Genomic DNA, 22,646 nt, shown 5'->3' on the forward strand with positions numbered 1-22,646 from the left:
GGCCTTGGATAGTGAGGAGAAAGGAGGTAAAAGGGCAGGTATTACACCTCCTGCGATTGCATGAGAAGGGGATGAGGTGTTGGGGGTAATGGAGGAGTGGACGAGGGTGTCGAGGAGTGGACGAGGGTGTCGCGGAGGGAACGATCCCTTCGGAATGTTGACAGGGGAGGGGAAGATGGGGTGGGTGTTCAGACCCACCTCCAGGTCCCTGTTTCAAAACAGCAGAGTTTACTTAGTTCTAAAAATCAAGATGTAGGATCAGTTTGGGTAGAGATAAGAAATAGTAGAGATAGGAAGCCACTTGCGGGAGTAGTTTATAGGCCCCCTAAGAGTAACCACATTGTAGGACGGGGTATACAGGAAGAAATAATGGGGGATTGTGAGAAAGGTCTGGTGATAATCATGGATGATTTTAATCTACAGTTAGATTGGATGAATCAGATTGGCAAAGATAGCCTGGAAGATGAGCTCATGGAGTGTTTTCAGGACAGTTTCTTAGAGCAGCACGCTATAGAGCCAACCAGACAGCAGGCTACTCTGGATCTGGTAATGTGTAACAAGACAGGATCAATTAATGACCTCATAGTAAAAGTGCCCCTCGGTAGCAGTAATCACAACATGATTGAATTTCGCATTCTGTTTGAGGGTGAGAAGAGTGGATCTAAGACTAGAGTTTTAAACTTAAATAAGGTTAATTTGAGGGGTTGAAGACAGAGTTGGCTAAATTAAACTGGGAAATTAGGTTAAGGGATAGGTCAGTAGAGATGCAGTGGCAGACATTTAAGGACATATTTCATAACACTCAGCAAAGATACATTCCAGTGAGAAAGAAAGACTCTAGGGGAAGGACGCACCATCCGTGGTTAACTAAGGAAGTTAAAGATAGTATCAAACTGAAAGAAAAAGCACACAATTCAGCAAAGAGTAGTGGCAGGTCAGAAGATTGGACAGAATATAAAAAACAGTAAAGAATGACTAGAAGAATAATGAGAAAGAAATTGGAATTCAAGAGAAAGATAGTTAGAAATATAAAAACAGATAGTAAGAGTTTCGACAGGTATTTAAAAAGGAAACGAGGAAGTAAAATGAGTGTTGGTCCTCTCAAGAGTGTGTCTGAGGAGTTAATAATGGAAAATAAGGAAATGGTGAAGGAACTGAACAAATGTTTTGCATCTCTCTTCACTGTATCAGAGGATACAAATAACATCCCAGAAATAATTGTGTATCAAGAGTTGAAAGGGAGGGAGGAACTTGACACAATTGCCATCACCACGGAAACGGTACTGAGAAAATTATTAGAACTAAAAGCTGACAAGTCCCCAGGTCCTGATGGACTTCGTCCTATGGTCTTAAAAGAATTGGCTGCTGAGATAGTAGATGCATTGGTTTTAATTTTCCAAAATTCCCTAGATTCTGGAAAGGTCTCATCAGATTGGAAAATAGCGAATGTAACTCCACTATTCAAGAAAGGAGGGAGACAGAAAGCAGGAAACTACAGGCGAGTTAGTTTAACATCTGTCATAGGGAAAATACTGGAATCCATTATTAAGGAGGTTATAGCAGGTCATTTAGAAAATCTCAGTGCAATCAGGCAAAGTCGACAGGGTTTTGTGAAAGGGAAATAGTGTTTGACTGATTTATTCGAGTTCTTTGAGGGAGTAACAAGCAACGGGGATAAAGGGGAACCTGTGGATGTGGTGTACTTGGATTTCCAGAAGGCATCTGATAAGATGCCACATCAAAGGTTACTAAACAAAATAAGAGCTCATGGTGTAGGGGTAACATATTAGCATGGATACAGGATTGGTTAGCTAACAGGAAAGAGAGTAAGCATAAATCAGTCATTTTTAGGTTGGCAAGCAGTAACTAGTGGAGAGCCACTGGTATCAGTGCTGGGGCCTCAACCATTTACAATCGCTATCAATGACATGTGTGACGGAAACCACACCGGTCAGATGGAAATATATTAATTTCATCATATGGAACATTATTTGAACGCTCACTGGACCAAGAACATAACTTGTTATAAAAAGACCACAGAACAGTGTCTGAAAACATGACTGCTCATTTTCATTCTAAAAGACAGTGGCATGGAGAGACAGTGGGAGTACTCCTGGATTCAATTAGCCAGATGGGTTTTGTCAATAGTGCTGATCAAGAGACATTGAGAGTCATTGAATGTGTAAGAGCCAGCATTCCAGCGAACCCCCCACCCCACCCCGCCACTGAGAGTGTCTGGTAAGCTGTGAGGAATCCACAAACCTCGTAGGCGAGGATGTCTCAAGCAAAAAGCTAGTCACATGACTAACCTGCTGGCCAATCTGGAGTTAACTGAATTGTGCTCACAGAACAGTTTTTTGAAGAAACTGCAATTGAACTTCAAGAAGACAGCATTCCTTTGGCTGGCTGTCTGTCTGTCTCTCTCTCTCATGCAAAGTTCCAGGGACCCACAGAAGTAACTTAAGCCTCAAGACAGAAGACCAGTGAAACAAATTTGAAAGTTTGCACTGGGCCCCAACGAGAACTGCAAGACTTAACTTCAAAGACTTTACATCCAACCCAAAATCCTGAACTCCATTTATTACTTCAAACCTTTCCCCTTTAATGCTTTCTCCTGCTCTGTCACTATTTGTGTGACTGTTTATCGCGTATGCACGCTATCGTAGTTGCGTCATGTATTTTTTAGTAGTTTTAGCAGAGTTAAGAGTTTTAAGGTTAAGCAGTGAGCAAGGACTCACCGAGGGGAAGCTAAAAATACTGTGTTTTAAAAGTTAAACCCTGTTACGGCTAAACCAGGAAAAGACTGAGAGGGGAGGCCTAGACCACTTTCTCACCTGGTTGTAACACATGGATGCAGGGACAGAATGTATGGTTGCTAAATTTGCTGATGACACAAAGATAGATAGGAGATTAAGTTGTGAGGAGGACATAAAGAGTCTGCAAAGGAATATAGATAGGTTAAGTGAGTGGGCAAAGATTTGGCAGATGGAGTATAATGTGGGAATGTGGGAATTTGTTCACTGTGGTCGGAAAAATCGAAAAACAACATATTATTTAAATGGAGAGCGATTACAGAACTCTGAAATACAGAGGGATCTGGGTGTCCTAGTACACGAAACACAAAAGGTTATTATGCAGGTACAGCAAGTGATTAGGAAGGCAAATGCAATGTTGTCGTTTATTGCAAGGGGAATGGAATATAAAAGTAGAGATGTTTTGCTGCAGTTGTACAGGGCATTGGTGAGACCACATCTAGAGTATTGTGTATAGTTTTGCTCCTCTTACTTAAGAAAGGAAATCATTGTGTTGGGAGCAGTTCAGAGAAAGTTCACTCGACTGATTCCTGGGATCAGAGGGTTATCTTATGTGGAAAGGTTAGGGTATTCATTGGAGTTTAGAAGGACGAGAGGTGATCTTATTGAAACATATATGATCCTGAGGGGACTTGACAAGGTGGATGTTGAAAGGATGTTTCCCCTTGTGGGAGAGACTAAAACTAGGGGGCACAGTTTAAAAATAAGGGGTCAGCCATTTAAGACACGGATGAGGAGAAATTTTTTCTCTCAGAGGGTCGTGAGTCTGTGGAACGCTGTTCCCTGGAGAGTGGTGCAGGAAGGGTCATTGAATGTTTTTAAGGCAGAGGTAAACAAATTCTTAACAAACAAGGGAGTCAAAGGGCATCAGGGATAGGCAGGAAAGTGTAGCTGAGTCCCCAAACAGATCAGCCATGATCTTATAGAATATTAGAGCAGGCTCAAGGGGCCGAATAGCCTACTCCTGCTCCTAGTTTGTATGTTCGTCTGTACTTGGTATATGCCAGGCACTGATCATCTTTAGCCACTGCATTTCCCACCCCACTCCCCGCCACATGTAAATGGCAGCAGGTGGGTGGGGTGAGAATGCAGCAGCTTACTTCACAGTGAATCTCGACAATGCTTCAGAAGGTTTCACCTTCCTCACAAAGCAATAACCGAGTTGTGCCAGCTGCCAGACAGCTGCAGGTACAGTTCAAAAGAGATCTTCAGCTAACTATAACCTGTACCCACCATCAAATATCTCCTACTAGTATGATGCCCTTATGGCAACAAACTCAACTCAGCTGATCACCGACATGTAACTCGCCTACAGAACTACCAAGACTCCCATTTGGAAATCATTCTGCTACATTGGCATTCCCTCACCTTTTCCCAAATAATTCTGCCACTCGTTCACACAGGCATTCCCTCATCTTCCCCAAATCATTCTATATGTCAGTGAAACATCTCACTGACAACAAATCTGATGACCTTCGTATTGTTTTAGGTCACCACTGATGGTCTTGGTGTCTACTGTTATGGGCCTGTCATCCTCATCTGTAGCATAAGGTTCTCTGATAGTTGATTGATGATTTGCATTAGCCACCTTTGGGATTGAGGTGCTTCCTTGTGGTTGGTTGTGAGCTACCGTTTAAGAAAAAAGCAAAGTATGTGAAGGCATTCTGCATGCCAACATATGGAATGTAACTGAGATTTCAGAAGGCAATCCTTAATGGGTGCTAGGTGGTATTCACTGCCAAGGATTTCTTCTAGATTTTATCCTTCATGGGCCTCTTTACCCTGGAGCCTAAAAGCTCCTCCTTTGCCAGATAGCAATAACATTTCAACTGAAGACTCTTTAAATTTGTGGCTGGGTCCCCGAAGAAGCACCAGCCTGAACACTGCATTAAGTGACATGATTACAGATATATAATGACCACCTTGACTCTTTCAGCTGCTCCCACAGCCCTGAATTTTATTCCCACCCCAAGAAATGCACTGTCTATGGAGGACACTACTACACCATCCTCCAACAACGCCTCGCCTCCATTGTTCAGCTGAGTGGGACTGCCTTAGTTTAGGTTCCACTCTTACCTATCTAAATCAAACACTGGCAGCCAGAATCCCTGCCTGAAATGAGTGGCAGCCTCATACATGCATGTAAATAGGGGTCCTATGATGTCAATAGGACTGGAATGCTATTTTCATGCACTTTGGCATGGTGATCGCTCAATGTTGGATGTGTCCAGTAATACTAGGTGGAACAGATTGGGAATGGACATTTCCTGTGCCATTTAAAGGGGCACTCACTTGTAAATAGTTAGATCACTGATATCTGGAGAGTAGAAGGAAGTTTTCTGGCAGCATTTCCTGCATGAAATTGTGTTTTTTCAAACCATTTTTGGCCAATATAGCATAGACAGATGATTGCTCTACTGCAACATGCAGTTAGAACACAAGCTTCAGGTACCAGAACTTGGCCCTGCAAGGAAGTCCAAGAAGGATGCAGACTGCTTCCTTGGGGACTTAAGCTGCTCATGGTGACTACAGGCCCAGACTAAACTACCTGACCCTCCATGAAGAGCAGCGCAGAAAGAGACAGATTCTCATAAGATGCCATTGCAATATGCTACAGGAGGTATTCGCAGCCCACTACTACTTTGTTACTACTTTGCCTGTGGCAATTAAGGTGATCACAGCCCTGAATTTCTATGCATAGGACCATTCAGGCAACATGAGTAATATGTAACATCAATCAGGCTCCTTCATAAAGCATGTCACAAGCACCATTTTTCTAGGGCTAATGATTTCATTGGATTCGTTAAGGACTCCAGGAGCCAAATGCAATGGCCGATGGAGTATGCAGCCATGCAGGGTTTCCAAAAGTTCAGATTTGCATTAACTGCACACGTGACCATTCTGCTTATAAGTCTGACCCCTTCATGTACTGCAAAGTTTCAATCCCGTAAAGTCCAGTTGCTCTGTGATCACTGGCAACAGTTCATATAGATCTGTGCCTGCTTTCCAGGCAACTTCCATGCCTAAATCCAAAGCATTCCCCTTTCTTTGACAAGGGGCAACATATCACAGCCTGGATGCTTGGAGACAAGGGATATCTTCTGCAGATATGGCTGATGACCCTGCACAGTAACCCACAGACTCATGCAGTTATAGCTTAACCTGAGCAGTCATCAAGCAGACCATAGGGGTGCTGGAACAACAATTTTGTTGCTTGCTAAAATCCGAAGGATTCTGTCTCCAGGACAATGTTGATATGTTGTCTATTGCAGAACTTGGCTCAGTAACTGAGAGAGCTACTATTGGCAACAGATGAAGAGGACCATCCACCTGGATGAAGATGATGAAGCAAAGGGTGCAGCAGCAATGGCAGGTACGAACATATGACCATATGATTTAGGAGCAGGAGTAGGCCACTCGGCCCCGGAGCCTGCTCCGTCATTCAAGAAGATCATGGCTGATCTGATTGTAACCTCAACTCTACATTCCGGCCGCCCCCGATAACCTTTCACCCCCTTGCTTATCAAGAATCCATCTACCTCTGCCTTAATAATATTCAAAGACTCTCCTTCCACCACCTTTTGAGGAAGAGAGTTCCAAATACTCACGACCCTCTCAGAGAAAGACATTCTCCTCATCTCTGTCTTAAATGGGTGACCCCTTATTTTTAAACAATGTCCCCTGGTTCTAGATTCCCCCACAAGAGGAAACATCTTTTTCACATCAACCCTGTCAAGACCTCTCAGGATCTTACATGTTTCAATCAAGTTTCTTCTTACTCTTCTGAACTGCAGCCTAGCCTGTCCAACCTTTCCTCATAAGACAACCTGCCCATCCCAGAAATTGGTCAAGTAAACCTTCTCTCAACTTCTTCCAAAGCATTTACATCCTTCCTTAAATAAGGAGACCAATACTGTACACAGTACTCCAGATGTGGTCTCACCAATGCCCTGTATAACCTCCCTACTTTTGGACTCAATTCCCCTCGCAATAAGCAATAACATTCTATTAGCTTTCCTAATTACGTGCTGTACCTGCATACTAAGCTTTTGCGATGCATACACTAGGACACTCAGATCCCTCTGCATCTCAGAGCTCTGCAATCTCTCACCATTTAGATAATATGCTTCTTTTTTATTCTTCTTGCCAAAATGGACAATTTCACATTTTCCCACATTATACTCCATTTGCCAAATCTTTGCCCACTCACTTAACCTATCTATATCCCGTTGTAGCCTCCTTATGTCCTCTTCACAACTTACTTTCCTACCTATCTTTGTGTCATCAGCAAACTTAGAAACCATTTCTGTCCCTTCAACTAAGTCATTTATATAAAGTGTAAAAAGTTGAGGCCCCAGCACTGATCCCTGTAGCACACTCGTTACATCTTGCCAAGCAGAAAATGACTAATTTATACCTACTCTCTGTTTCCTGTTAGCTAGCCAATCTTCTATCCATGTCAATATGTTACTCCCTACACCATGAGCTTTTATTTGCCGCAAATAACCTTTGATGTGGCATCTTATCAAATGCCTTCTGGAAATCGAAATACAGTACATCCACTGGTTCCCCTTTATCCACAGCAAATGTTACTTCTGATTTCCCTTTCGCTGACTCTGCCTGATTACCTTGAATTTTTCCAAGTGCCCTGCTATAACAGCTTTAATAATAGCTTCTAACATTTTTCCCGATGACAGATGTTAAGCTAACTGGTCTGCAGTTTCCTGCTTTCGGTCTCCCTCCCTTTTTGAATAAAGGAGTTATATTTGCTATTTTCCAATCTAATGGAACCTTCCCCGAATCGAGGGAACTTTGGAAAATTAAAACCCAATGTATTAATTATCTCACCAGCCACTTCTTTTAAGAGCCTAGGATGAAGTCCATTAGGACCCGACGACTTGACAAACTACAGTTCCAACAATTTACTCAGTGTCACTTTGTTGGTGATCGTAATTTTCTTGAGTTCCTTCCTCCCTTCCATTTCCTGATTTACAGCTATTTCTGGAATGTTACTTGTATGCTCAATGGTGAAGGCCGATGCAAAATACTTGTTCAATTCATCTGTCATCTCCTTATTTTCTATTATTAATTCCCCAGAGTAACTTTCTGTAGGACCAACGCTCACTTTGTTCACTTTTCTCTTTTAAATATCTATAGAAATTCTTACTGTCTGTTTTTATATTTCTAGCTAGTTTTCTCTTGTACTCTAATTTTTCCCTCCTTATTAATCTTTGTCATTCTTTGCTGTTTTTTATATTCTGTCTAATCTTCTGACCTGCCACCCATCTTTGCGCAATTATATGGTTTTTCTTTAAGTTTGATGCAATCTTTAACTTTTTTAGTTAAGCACGGATGGTGGGGAATTTTTCTCTCATTGGAATGTATCTATTGTGTATTCTGAAATATCCCCTTAAATGTCTGCCACTGCATCTCTATTGACCTACCCCTTAATCAAATTTGACAGCTCACTTTAGCTAGCTCTGCTTTCATGCCCTCATAATTGACCTTATTTATGTTTAAAATACTAGGCTTACATCCACTCTTCTCTCCCTCAAACTGAATGGAAAATTAATTCATATTATGGTCACTTCTCCCTAGGGGCGTCTTCACTATGAGGTCATTACTTTATCCTATCTCCTTGCACAATACCAGGTCTAGTATAGCCTGCTCTCTGGTTGGCTCCAGGATGTGCTGTTATAAGAAACTATCCTGAAAACATTCTATGAATTCCTCATCTAGGCGACCTTCGCCGGTAAGATTTTTCCAGTCTATATGTCGATTAAAATCCCCCATGATTATTACCGACCTTTCTGACAAGCTCCTATTATTTCTTCCTTTATACTCCATCCTACCATGTGGTTACTGTTAGGGGGTCTGTACACCACTCCCACAAGTGACTTCTTGCCTTTATCATTTCTCATCTCGACCGAAACTGCTTCTACATCCTGCTTTCCTGAACTTAGGTCATCCCTCTCTATTGTGCTAATACCATGATCAATTTACAGAGCCAGTCCTCCACCTTTTCCTAGCTTCCTGTCCTTCCTAAATGTCATGCAACCTTCAGCATTCAGGTCCCAATCTATGTCATCCTGCAGCCATCTCTCTGTAATGGCCTGCAACATTAGCCTACAGCTAGATCTGTACAACATCAAATCATTAACCAGCACTTCTCTTAAATTACCTCTTCCCCCTGAATCCCCATTTCCCACCCAGATCATCTGAACTTGTCCATTTACCCTCTAATAAAAAAACTTCCATCCCACTGATCATTATTCACATTTCACATACATACCACCTGGCTTTGCCAAGTCCACATATATGACAGAAACACTGTTCACATCATCAAATGGACAGAGTATAGACTTTATTTATCTTCCAAATGGCAAAGGAAATATTAATCAACCAGGTCTCAGGCCATAGGCCTATAAATTCATCAGCATAGCATTGGCAAATCGTCCTGCCCACTCATTTGCACCCCATACCAAAATCTAACCTTTACAGATGAACCTGTGACAATAGGAAAAATAGGGATGAGTTTGTTATTTTCATGGTAATTGCCTTACCCAGTCCCTTTGCCAGTAATTCATTACCAGCAGTGACAGCAGTTATTATTACCATCAAGTTAAGAATAAAACAACAGTAAACTCTACCACCCAGAGTAAAAACCTAGGCATCAGATCTCACAAGCAGAAACAAGCTGAATGTTGAACCTTGATTAAAAAGGGCCTGTTTGTTTCGGGGGATTTATGTAAAATTATGGCAATTGAGTAGAACTATTCCATTTTTCAATTTAACATTTGACTAATTAAGCAAGCTAAGGTCAAAATTTCAGGGTCAGTGTCTTTCGAAGATAGGAGAGAATTGGAAAAAAATCCATATAAATACAGACCCTTTGCTCTTCTGCATCAACAACTGCCTTCTCATGGCTCACTTTTTCTGTCTGAAATCCTATCTTAGTTATTAGAGCTTCAGCATCTTGATTTCGGAATTCCAATTCAACCTCCTGAGATGCAAGCTTGCTTTTCAGATCTTCCACCTAACCAAAAGAAGAACTGTGTCAAATAAATACGTGAACAAGTATGTATCTTGCTTTCCAAAACTGGAATGTTTTATTCAAAATTATAGTCAGAGCATTCAGATATACACGTAGCGAAGTACAATTTATTTGTCAACAGAAATCACGATGCTTCAAAAAATAATTCATTTCATGGCATGCACTTTGAGATATTTCTGAGATGTATGATAAAATGCGACATAAGAATAATTCAGAATTCTTTGTTTTCCTAAGTACTGGGCAGATTCGTATTGGCTGTTTTCCGACCTCTTTACTGATGTTTGATTTTTACCTGCTCAATTCTGCTTCATAGCAGTTCTATTTTGAGCCAACCAACAAACTGCTACAGAAAAAAGGTGTAGACAAATGCGTGACACCAGGAAGTATACATGACAAGCAAAAGTGTGGGAGACTCCAGATATATTACTATATTATTAACTGTTCTCCGATTTGCCAGTGAGCTGTGTAGGGATGCCTAGAATGTAGAGTTGCATGTGGGAGACAGAGCCAGGTTTTTTGGCATAAAGCTTACCAATTTAGCCTAATCTGCATGTGTTTCTTCTACTGCTAAATAAATGAGGCTTTTCTTTTTAATTAAGGCTCTGAATCAAATTGCTGTAGCATGTACTACGTTATGAGAAAACTATAACTTGCCTATTGGTATCACTGTATGATTTTTGTAAGTCTCCCTGCATACCATGAGACATTTGTCCTTGTTACAATTATTTCCAGGTTCATCCTGTTAATATGTCACCTATAGAATCGTTACAGCACAGGAGGCCATTTGGCCCATCGTGTGCGCACCAGCTCTCTGAAAGGGCAACTCCCTCAATTCAATTTTTTGAAAATTCATTCATTCATGGGATGTGAACAGGCTGGCCAGGCTAGCATTTATTGCCCATCCCTAATTGCCCTTGAGAAGGTGGTGGTGAGCTGCCTTCTTAAACCACTGCAGTCCATGTGAGGTAGGTACACCCACAGTGCTGTTAGGAAAGGAGTTCCAGGATTTTGACCCAGCGACAGTAAAGGAACGGCAATAGTCATCCAGGTCAGGATGGTGTGTGACTTGGAGGGAAACTTGCAGGTAGTGGTGTTCCCATGCATTTGCTGCCCTTGTCCTCCTAGTTGGTAGAGGTCGCGGGTTTGGAAGGTGCTGTCTAAGGAGCCTTGGTGCATTACTGCAGTGCATTTTGTAGATGGTACACACTGCTGCCACTGTGCATCAGTGGTGGAGGGAGTGAATGTTTGTGGGTGTGGTGCCAATCAAGCGGGCTGCTTTGTCTGGAGGGTGTCAAGCTTCTTGAGTGTTGTTGGAGCTGCACCCATCCAGGCAAGTGGACAGTATTCCATCACACTCCTGACTTGTGCCTTGCAGATGGTGGACAGGCTTTGGGGAGTCAGGAGGTGAGTTACTCACCACAGGATTCCTAGCTTCTGACCTGCTCTTGTAGCCACAGTATTTATATGGCTACCCCAGTTCAGTTTCTGGTCAATGGTAGCCCCTACGATATTGATAGTGGGGGATTCAGCAATGGTAATGCCATTGAATGTCAAGGGAAGATGGTTAGATTCTCTCTTGTTGGAGATGGTCATTGCCTGACACTTGTGTGGCACAAATGTTACTTGCCACTTATCAGCCCAAGCCTGGACATTGTCCAGGTCTTGCTGCATTTCTACACGGAATGCTTCAGTATCTGAGGAGTCGCGAATGGTGAACATTGTGCAAACCGTTCCCCTGCCTTCTCACCATAACCCTGCAAATTCTTCCTTTTCAAATAACTGTCTAATTCCCTTTTGAATGCTTCAATTGAACCTGCCTCCACCACTATCTCAGGTGCGCATTCCAGACCTTAATCACTCGTTGCATGAAAAAGTTTTTCCTCATGTCACTTTTGCTTCTCTTACCAAACACTTTAAATCTGTGCCCTCTCATTCTCAACCCTTTCACGAGGGGCGGCACAGTGGTGTAGTGGTTAGCACTGCAGCCTCACAGCTCCAGCGACCTGGGTTCAGTTCTGGGTACTGCCTGTGTGGAGTTTGCAAGTTCTCCCTGTGACCGCGTGGGTTTCCACCGGTTGCTCCGGTTTCCTCCCACAGCCAAAGACTTGCAGGCTGATAGGTAAATTGGCCATTTTAAATTGCCCCTAGTATAGGTAGGTGGTAGGAGAATGGTGGGGATGTGGCAGGGAATATGGGATTAATGTAAGATTAGTATAAATGGGTGGTTGTTGGTCGGCACAGACTCAGTGGACCGAAGGGCCTGTTTCACTGCTGTATCTTTCTATGACGAGTGGAAACAGTCTATCTACTCTGTCTAGACCCCTCATGATCTTGAATTTCTCTTTTAAATCACCTCTTAGCCTTCTCTTCTCCAAGGAAAACAGTCCTAACTTCTCCAATCTATCTTCATAACTGAAATTCCTCATCCCTGGAACCATTCTCATGAATCTTTTCTGTACTCTTTCCAATGCCCTCACATCTTTCCTCAGGTGCGGCACCCAGAATTGGACACAATACTCCAACTGAGGACGATCTAGTGTCTTATACAAGTTCAACATAACTCGCTCTTGTACTCTATGCCCCTATTAATAAAACCCAGGATACAGTATGCTTTATTGACCACTCTCTCAACCAGTCCTGCCACCTTCAATGACTTATGCACATATACACCTAGGTCTCTCTGCTCCTGCACCCCCTTTAGAATTGTACCCTTTATTCTAGATTGTCTCTCCATGTTCTTCATACCAAAATGAATCACTTCACATTTCTCTGCATTGAACGTCATCTGCCATCTGTCTGCCCATTCCACCAACTTGCCTATGTCCTTTTGAAGTTCTACACTGACCTCCTCATAATTCACAATGCTTCCAAGTTTCGTATCATCTGCGAACTTTGAAATTGTGCCCTGTACACCAAGGTCTAGATCATTAATATATATCAGGAAAAACAAGGATCCCAACACTGATCCCTAGGGAACTCCACTACAAACTTCCTCCAGCCCAAAAAACGTCCATTAACCACTACTCTTTGTTTCCTGTCACTCAGCCAATTTCTTATCCATGTTGCTACTGTCCCTTTTATTCCATGAGCTGCAAGTTTGCTCATAAGTTTGTTGTGTGGCACTGTATCAAACACCTTTTGAAAGTCCACGTACACCACATCAAGAGCATTGCCCACATCAAGCCTCTCTGTTACCTCCTCAAAAACGTCCAGCAAGTTAGTTAAACATGATTTTCCCTTAAGAAATCCATGCTGGCTTTCCTTAATTAACTCGCAATTGTCCATGTGACTACTGATTTTGTCCTGAATTATTTTTTCTCGAAGTTTTCCCACCACCTAAGTTAAACTGATTGTCCTGCAGTTGCTGGGTTTACCTTTACACCCTTTTTTGAACAAGGGTGTAACATCTGCAGTTCTCCAGTCCTCTGGCACCACCCCCAAGTCTAAGGAAGACTGAAAAATTATGGCCAGTGCCTCTGCAATTTACACCCTCACTTCCCTCAGTATCCTTGGATGAATCTCATTTGGCCCTGGTGCTTTATCCACTTTAAGTACAGACAGCCTATCTAATACTTCTTCTTTATCAATTTAAATGCCTCGAGTGTCTGACATACCTCCTCTGTCAACATTACCTGGGTTGCATCTTCTTCCTTGGTGAAGACAGGTGCAAAGTATTCATTTAATACCTCAGCTATGTCCTCTGCCTCCATGTGTAAATCCCCTTTCTGCTCGCAAACGGCCCCACTCCTCCTTTTACCACACTTTTACTATTTATATGCCTATAGAAAACTTTGGGATTTCCTTTAATGCTAGCTGCTAGTCTCTTTTCATGCACTCTCTTTGCTTCTCTTATTTGCTTTTTCACTTCCGTTCTGAACCTTCTATATTTAGCTTGGTTCTCAATAGCATTTTCTACCTGGCATCTGTCATAAGCACACTTTTTCTTCTTTATCTTAATCTCTACCTCTTTTGTCCAGGGAGCTCTGGATTTATTTGCCCTACTTTTCCCCTTTGAGGGAACATACCTTGACTGTGCCCGAACTATCTCTTCTTTGAAGGCAGCCCATTGTTCATCTACCAGTTTTCCTGCCAGCTTTTGACTCCAATGTATTCACCCCAGTTCAATTCTTACCCCATTGAAGTTAGCCGTCCCCCAGTTAATTATTCTTACCCTGGATTGCTCTACGTCCTTTTCCACAGTCGGCCTAAACCTTATGATACAATGATCACTGTCCCCTAAATGCTCTCCTACTGATACTTGATCCACTTGGCCCACCTCATTCCCAAGAACCAGGTCTAGCAGTGCCTCCTTTCTCATTGAACTAGCAACATACTGTTGTAGAAAATTTTCCTGAGTACACTCTCGGAACTCATGCCCCTCACTGCCCTTTAGAATACTATTATCCCAGTCTATGTTTGGATAATTGAAGTCCCCCATTATAACTGCCCTTTAATTTTTGTGCCTCCCTGTAATTTCCTTGCAAATTTGTTCCTCCCAACTGCACCTTTTTTGTTCCTTCACTCTGGCCAAATTGATTCTGTCCTCGACCCCTCTGGGACATTCTTTTTCTCCAACACTGCAACGCTCTCCTTAATCAATACCGTCATTCCTCCCCCTTTTTTCCCTTTCCTATCTTTCCTGAATACCTTGTATCCAGGAATATTTAACACCCAGTCCTGCCCTTCTTTGAGCCAGGTCTCTGTTATAGCCACACCATCATATTTCCACATGGCAATCTGCACCTGTACCTCACCAATCTTATTAACCACACTCCGTGCATTCACATACATGCACATTAACCCTGATTCAGACTTTGCTTCCTCCTTTACTCTGACCCCACCTAATAACGTACTATTCCCTACTCTTGTGCTATCTATCTCCCCCAGTATATTGTGCATCTTGGTATTCCTCTCTAATACTTGTTCCTGGTTTCCACACCCCAAACAAGTTAGCGGTTTTGCTCCCCTCCAATCTGAGCTCCCTTGCAGTTTCCCATCCCCCTGAAAATTTAGTTTAAACCCTCCCCAACAGCACTAGCAAATCTCCCTGAGAGGATATTCGACCCAGTCCTGCTAATAAGGTGCAACCGGTCCATCTTGTACAGATCACACCTGCTCCAGAACTGGTCCCAATGTCTCAGAAATCCGATGCCCTCCCTCCTACACCAGTTCTCCAGCCACATGTTCAATAGCGCAATTCTCCTATTCCTATGCTCACTTGCATGTGGGACTGGGAGTAATCCTGAGATTACTGCTTTTGAGGTCCTGCTTTTTAATCTCCTTCCTAGCTCCCTAAAATCTGCCTTCAGTACCTCATCCCCCTTCTTACCAATGTCATTGGTACCAATGTGGACCACGACCTCTATATTAAAAAAATGCATCAACATTCCAGTGAATGATTAATCATGTTTACCTGTGACGCTGTCGTCTTTAGTTTCTGGATACCATTTATAAGGCGGTCCATCCTCTGTGTTAATTCCTTCTGTTTTTTATGCAGCAGGTTTTTGTAGAGTGTGATCTGCTCGAGGAAGCTCTTGGGAGTTGTGTAATTGTATCTCTTGTCATTCTGGCAGTAATTTTTACTCATTTCATTTACACTGGTGTGAATGTAAGCCATGAATAGACTGATGGAATCTTGTAAATTTGGCTTCAAAACAGTCAAGAAGAGAGGGTATTTCAATCAAACTACAAAATAAATGTCTTGAATTGCTCTCAGTAACATGTACTTTAAATCCTGACATTGGACTTTTAATCAGTAATTACTTCATTTATCACTGAAAGCACTGACTTAACTATTCAACAATGACTAAGAGGTAGGTACCGGAACAGTTTAAACCTTATAAGATTGCAATATCGCGACAGGAAGAAATTGTGTTCTAAACCAATGTGTGATCTTAATTTTTTTTTATATCATACCATCTTGCTATATGAGGGATATTTGAGAACAACTGTGGGTAATATTGTAATTTCTATAATAATCATGTGAACAGTTTCGGAGGGGGGGGGGGGGAAGAGTCACTTTTCATTGTAGGTGGACATCAGGCAGGCATCTGGTTTTGCCCAGAGGCCGGCTGATGTAACTGATGAGAGGCTCGAACAATTTTTATGGTTCGACCTCTTTTTACTTTGTCTGGCAAGCTGCTGACTGGGGGAAATCTGGAGGCTCCTTTATGGAGCCAAGCTGGTAGGGACATTTTGTACAGGCGAGAGACTTAAGTTCCCATGACCGGGAACGGGCGAGATGATCCACAAGTTTGTTGCAGCAACTTACCGTTTACATTTTTGCAATAGTTTCCAATGGTCCCTTTAATGAAAGCTGGTTAGGCTGTTCAATTCCACTGGGTGAGGCTTACTCAGCACATATGCTCAGTGGTAGCCCAAAATTCCATTGAGGTAAGTCATAGAACCCCGACTTTCATATATTAAGTAGGTTCACATCCGTTTCGGACGGTAGCACTCGGCAGTTTGCGAGTCGCCTCCAAAATCGCAGAGAGCCAGTGGTCGCGGAAATGGGACAGTAAGTGTTGCGTTGCAATTTTCATTGCCCTATCACTCCATTCCTGCCTGGCAGAGGGGATGAAAGCTGGCCCCATGATCTCATGTATAATTATCTATTCAATAATAAAACTTCCAGTTTTATAATAGCCAATTACAATGTAGGATTGCCCTTAAAGACTGAAGTAAGTTTTACAAATGCCATATATATATAACGCTGTACATGCTTCCCACTGCTTTTCTTTATTCGGTCATGGGATTCTGCATTTATTGCCCATCCCCAATTACCGTCAGAAGGGTGATGGCAAGCTGCCTTCTTGTAGTGCTGCAGTCCCGCAGTCCCTGTGGTGTAGATACATCCACAGTTCTGTTAGGCAGGGAGTTCCAGGTTAGGACCCAGCAATGAGGAAGGAATGGCGATATATTTCCAAGTCAGGATGGTGTGTGACTTGGAAGTGAACTTGCAGTTGGTGTTCCCATGTGCCTGCTGCCCATGTTCTTCCAGGTGGTAGAGGTCTCAGGTTTGGAAGGTGCTGCAGTGCATCTTGCAGATGGTACACACTGCTGCCATGGTGTGCTAGCGGTAGATGGCGTGCCAAGCAAGTGGACTGCCTTGTCCTGGATGGTGTAGAGCTTCTTGAGTATTGTTGGAGCTGCACTCATCCAGGCAAGAGGGGTGTATTACATCACACTCCAGACTTGTACCTGGTAGATGGTGTACAGTATTTGGGGAATCAGTAAGTGAGTTATTCACCGCAGAATTCCCAGCCTCTGACTTTCTCATGTCGTCACCGTATTTATGTGGCTGGTCCAGTTAAGAGTCTGAAAGAAAGAAAGACTTGCATATATATAGCACTTTTCACGACCACCGGATGTTCCAAAGTGCTTTACAGACAATGGCGTACTTTTGAAATGTAGCCACTGTTGTAATGTAGGAAATGCAGCAGCTAATTTGCACACAGTAAACATCCATAAACAGCAATGTGATGATGATTATACGAACATATGAATTAGAAGCAGGAGTAGGCCACTCGGGCCTTCGAGCTTGCTCCGCCATTCAATAATGTTTTTGTGATGTTGAATGAGGGATAAATATTAGCCAGGACATTGGGGATAATGCCACTGCTCTTCTTTGAAATAATGTCAAGGGATCTTTTACATCTACCCAAGCAGCAGATGGGGCCTCAGTTTAACGTCTCATCCGAAAGACGGCACCACCGACAGTGCAGTACTCCCTCAGTACTGGACTGGAGCATCAGCCTTGATTTTTGTGCTCAAGCCCTGGAGTGGAACTTGAACCACGATCTTCATGACTCAGAGTCAAGAGTGCTACCCACTGAGCCACGTCACACACGTCTGGTCAATGATGACCCTCAGGATGTTGATGGTAAGGGATTCAATGATGGTAATGCCATTGAAAATCAAGGCAAGGTGGTTGAACTCCCTCTTGTTGGGGAGGGTCATTACCTGGCACTTGTGTGATGCAAACGTTATGTACCATTTATCAGCCCAAGCTTCAATGTTGTACAGGTCTTGCTGCATCTGGGCATGGACTGCTTCACTATCTAAGGAGTTGTGAATGGAACTGAACACTATAATCATCAGTGAACATCTCCACTTCTGACCTCATAGGCCACATGAAGGTGATTGGGATTAGGACACTGCCCTGAAGAACTGTTGCAGCGATTTGCCGGGGCTGAGATGACTGGCCTTCAACAATCATAGCCACTTTCGTGCTAGGTATGACTCCACCCAGTGGAGAGTTTTTTCCGATTCCCATTGACTTCAATTTTACCAGGGCTCCTTGATGCCACACTCTGTCAAATGCTACATTGATGTTAATGGCAGTCACTCTCACCTCACCTCTGGAATTCAGCTCTTTTGTCCATGTTTGGACCAAAGCTGTGATGAGGGCTGGAGCTGAGCAGTCCTAGCAGAACCCAAACTGAGCAGCGGTGAGCAAGTTATTGGTGAGTAGGTGTCGCTTGACGACACCTTCCATTACTTTGCTGATGATTGAGAGTAGACAGATGGGGTGGTAATTGGCTAGATAGGCTTTGTCCTGCTTTTTGTGGATAGGACATAACTGGGCAATTTTCTACATTGCTGTGTAGATGCCAGTGTTGTAGGTGTACAGGAACAGCTTGGATTGAAGCGTGACTCTTTCTGGAGCACAAGTCTTCAGCACTGTCAGGGCCTGTAGCCTTTACTGTATCCAGTATCAAGTGCAGTGAATCTAACTGATGACGTCTAGCATCTGTGATGGTGGAGACATAAAGCGAGACCGAGATAGATCATCCCTTTGGGAAATTTGGCTGCAAATAGTTTCAAATGCTTCCACCATTTCTTTTACATTCACGTACTGATGATCGGGATATTTATGGAGCTTCCTCTGCCTGTTATTTGTTTAATAGTCCACCACCATTCCCGAATGGATGTGGCAGGACTGCAGAGCTTTGATCTGAATAGTTTGTTCTGGGATTGCTTAGCACTGCCTACAGCATGCTACTTCCTCTGTTTAGCATGCCTGTAGTCCTGTATTGTTGGTTCAGCAGGTTGGCATCTCATTTTTAGGTACACCTGGTGCTGCTCCTGCCATGCTCTCCTGCATTCCTCATTAAACTAGGGTTGGTCCCCTGGCTTGATGTTAATGGTAGAGTGAGGGATATGCTAAGCTATGAGGTTAGAGATTATAGTGGAATTCAATTCTGCTGCTGCTGATGGCCTACAGCACCTCCTGTTATTTTGAGCTGCTAGATATGTTCTGAATCTATCTCATTTAGCACGGCGGTAGTGCCACACAACGCAGTGGCGGGTGTCCTCAGTGTGAAGATGGGACTTCGTGGTCACTCCTATCAATACTGTCATAGATAGATGCAACTGCAACAGGTATGCTGGTGAGGATGAGGTCAAGTAGGTTCTTTTATTTGTGCTGGTTCTCCTACTTGCCACAGGCGCAGACTGGTAGCTATGTTCTTCAGGACTTGACCAGTTTGATCAGCAGTGGTGCTACTGAAACACTACTGGTAATGGATATTGAAGGCCTCCACCCAGAGTACATGTTGTGTCCTTGCTATCCTCAGTGCTTCTTCCAAGTGGTGTTCAAGATGGAGATTTACTGATTCATCAGCTGAGGGAGGACTGTAGGTTGTAATCAGTAGGAGATTTCCTTGCCCACGTCTGACCTGATGCCATGAGACTTCATGGGGTCTGGAGTCAATGCTGAGGGCTCCCAGGGTCACTCCCTCCCAACTGTACATCACTGTGGTGCCACCTCTGGTGGGTCACCCTGTGGTGGGACAGATAGGCCAAGGATAGTATTGGAGGAGTACAGGACATTGGTCAAAAGGTATGATTCTGTGAATATGATTATGACTATGTCAGGTTGTTGGTCGACTCGTCTGTGGGACAACTCTCCCAATTTTGGCACAAGGCCCCAGATTTTAGTGAGGCGAGGTTTGCAGGTCAACTGGGCTGGCTGTGGTTCTTTCTGGGTCGATGCTGGAGGTTTGCCCAGGTTTTATTCTTCTTAGACATTTTCGTATTGATTTGGTACAACTGAGTAGCTTGCTAGATCATTTCAGAGGACTGTTAAGAGTCCACTACATTGTTTTAGGGCTGTAGGCCACACTGGGTAAGGACAGCAGACTTCGTTCCCTAAAGGACATTAGCAAACCAGGTGGGTTTTTATAACAATCCAGAAGTTCCATGATCTCTATTATTGTTACTTGCTTCTTAATTCCAGATTTATTTAATTAACTGAATTTAAATTCCCCAGCTGTCGTGGTGGGATTTGAACTCATGTCCAGGCCTCTGGATTACCAGTCCAGTAGCAAAACATCTATGTGACCATGCCTGTACTTACATTCCCCTTTAACGCCTAAGTCACCTACAAATTTCTTTAGCACATCGTCCTCTCGATGTCCTCTGTTCGGCTTTATTGTACATCACATCACATCTAATGGTTGATCTAATGAATCTTGTACACATGAAGCTAGTTTAATTAATCAACAGATGCCCAAAAATCAATTAATATGAATTAAATGAGGTACACAAACACTAAGCTAGGCCATACATAATTCACCATCACACTGTCATTATATGTTTAGTATCTTTAGATAAAAGTCAGGCATAATTGATTTTAGATGTGGACAGATAAATTACTGAAGTTGCAGGTAATTGTACAAAATTAGAACTTTGTTTAAAATTCTGACTATCCACCTAGTGTTCCTTATATTTTCTGTTAGTTGTTCTTTTTCTTAGTTGGAATGAAAGTTTTACTTTTAAAAACATTCTCCAACCTACAAGGCAAAATTCTGTCTTGAGTACTCCTGGTGCAAAGTGGCATGCGCCAGGACTTCACATCTGTAATTTGGGAGACACCTATATGATTTGCAACAGTTGTTAAAATTGAAAAACGACACAATGACTGTTTTACCTCATCATTCTTCACACTCTATATGTTGGTATAAAACACAATAGACTGAACTCCATAGCAAGACTTCTCTGCATATATGAGATAGCATCTTTATTTTTTTCATTCATGGGATGTGGGAGTATCTGGCAACGTTAGCATTTATTACCCATTCCTACTTGCGCTTGAGAAGGTGGTGATGAGCCAGCCTCTTGAACCATTGCAGTCCATGTGGTGAAGTTACACCTACAGTGCTATTAGGTAGGAAGTTCCAGGATTTGATCCAGTGACAATGAAAGAACGGTGATATGTTTCCAAGTCAGGATGGTGTGTGACTTGGAGGGAACTTGTAGATGGTCGTGTTCCCATGCGCCTGCTGCTCTTGTCCTTTTTGCTGGCAGAGGTCATGAGTTTAGAAGGTGCTGTCGAAGAAGCCTTGGCGAGTTGCTGCAGTTTGTCTTGTAGCTGGAACACATTGCAGCCAATGTGCGTTAGTGGTGGAGGGAGTGAATGTTTAAGGTGGTGGGTAGGGGGACAATTCAAGCAGGCTGCTCTGTCCTGGATGGTGTTGAGCTTCCTGAGTGTTGTTGGAGCTGCACTCATCCAGGCAAGTGGACAAGAGTATTCCATCACACTCCTGACTTGTGCCTTATACATGATAGAAAGGCTTTGGGAGTCAACAGGTGAGTCATATGGTGCAGAATCCCCAGCCTCCTACCTGCTGTTGTAGCCACAGTATTTATATGGCTGGTCCAGTTAAGTTTCTCCAGGATGATGATGGTGGGGGATTAAGCGATGGTAATCCCGTTGAATGTCAAGGTGAGGTGGTTAGACTCTCTTTTGTTGGAGATGGTCATTGCCTGGCACCTATGTGGTGCGAATGTTACTTACCACTCAGCAGCCTAAGCCCGAATGTTGGCCAGGTCTTGTTGCATGTGAGCGTGCATTGCTTTAGTATCTGTGGAGTTAGGAATGGAAGTGAACACTGTGCAATCAGCGAACTTCCCACTTCTGACCTTATGATGGAGGGAAGGTGATTGGTGAAGCAACTGGAGATGGTTGGGCCTAGGACACTATCTTGAGGAACTCCTGCAGCAATGTCCTGGTGCTGAGATGACTGGACTCCCAACAACCACAATCATCTTCCTTTGTGCTAGGTATGACTGCAACCAGTGGAGAGTTTTCCCCTGATTACCACTGACTTCAAATTTACTAGGAGTTCTTGATGTCACATTTGTTCAAATGCTGCCTTGATATCAAGGGCAGCCATTCTCACCTCACCTCTGGAATTCAGCTCCTTTGTCCATGTTTGAACCAAGGCTGTAATGAGGTCTGGAGAAAAGTGACCCTGGCAGAACCCAAACTGAGCATCCGCAAGAAGGTTATTTGTGAGTGAGGGCCACTTGATAGCACAGTCAATGATACCTTCCATCACTTTGCTGATGATTGAGAGTAGACTGATGGGGTGGTAATTGGACGGACTCAATTCGTCCTGTATTTTGTGGAAAGGAAGCACCTGGGCAATTTTGCACTTTGTTGGGTCGATGCCAGTGTTGTAGCTATACAGGAATAGCTTGGACAGAAGCATGGCTAATTCTGGAGCACAAGTCTTCAGCACTACAACCAGGATATCATCAGGGCCCAAAACCATTGCTATATCCAGAGTGTTCAGCCATTTCTTGATATCACATGGATTGAATCAAATTGGCTGAATACTGGTGCTGTAATGGTGGAGCCCTCAGGAGGAGGCCAAGATGGATTATCCACTTCACACTTCTTGCTGAAGATGGTTGCAAACACTTCAGCATTATCTTTTGCATTCATGTGCTGGGCTCTGCCATCACTGAGGTTGGGGATGTTCTTGGAGCCA

At 43.2% G+C, this 22,646-nt stretch overlaps 1 protein-coding gene across 1 annotated transcript in view; it reads right to left on the reverse strand.

Annotated features, from left to right (window-relative positions):
• LOC137345649 (dynein axonemal heavy chain 11-like) overlaps positions 1–22,646 on the reverse strand; it is a 622,812-nt gene that overhangs the window by 165,787 nt on the left and 434,379 nt on the right. Inside the window, exons 54-55 of the mRNA XM_068008891.1 lie at positions 15,281–15,514; positions 9,703–9,849 (exon numbers count right to left, since the gene is read on the reverse strand). Coding sequence (XP_067864992.1) covers positions 9,703–9,849; positions 15,281–15,514 — 381 coding nt within the window. The remainder of the gene's footprint in view (positions 1–9,702; positions 9,850–15,280; positions 15,515–22,646) is intronic.

The sequence above is a fragment of the Heterodontus francisci genome, chromosome 2 (genome assembly GCF_036365525.1).
Source record: "Heterodontus francisci isolate sHetFra1 chromosome 2, sHetFra1.hap1, whole genome shotgun sequence".
In the NCBI taxonomy this organism is placed as follows: domain Eukaryota; kingdom Metazoa; phylum Chordata; class Chondrichthyes; order Heterodontiformes; family Heterodontidae; genus Heterodontus; species Heterodontus francisci.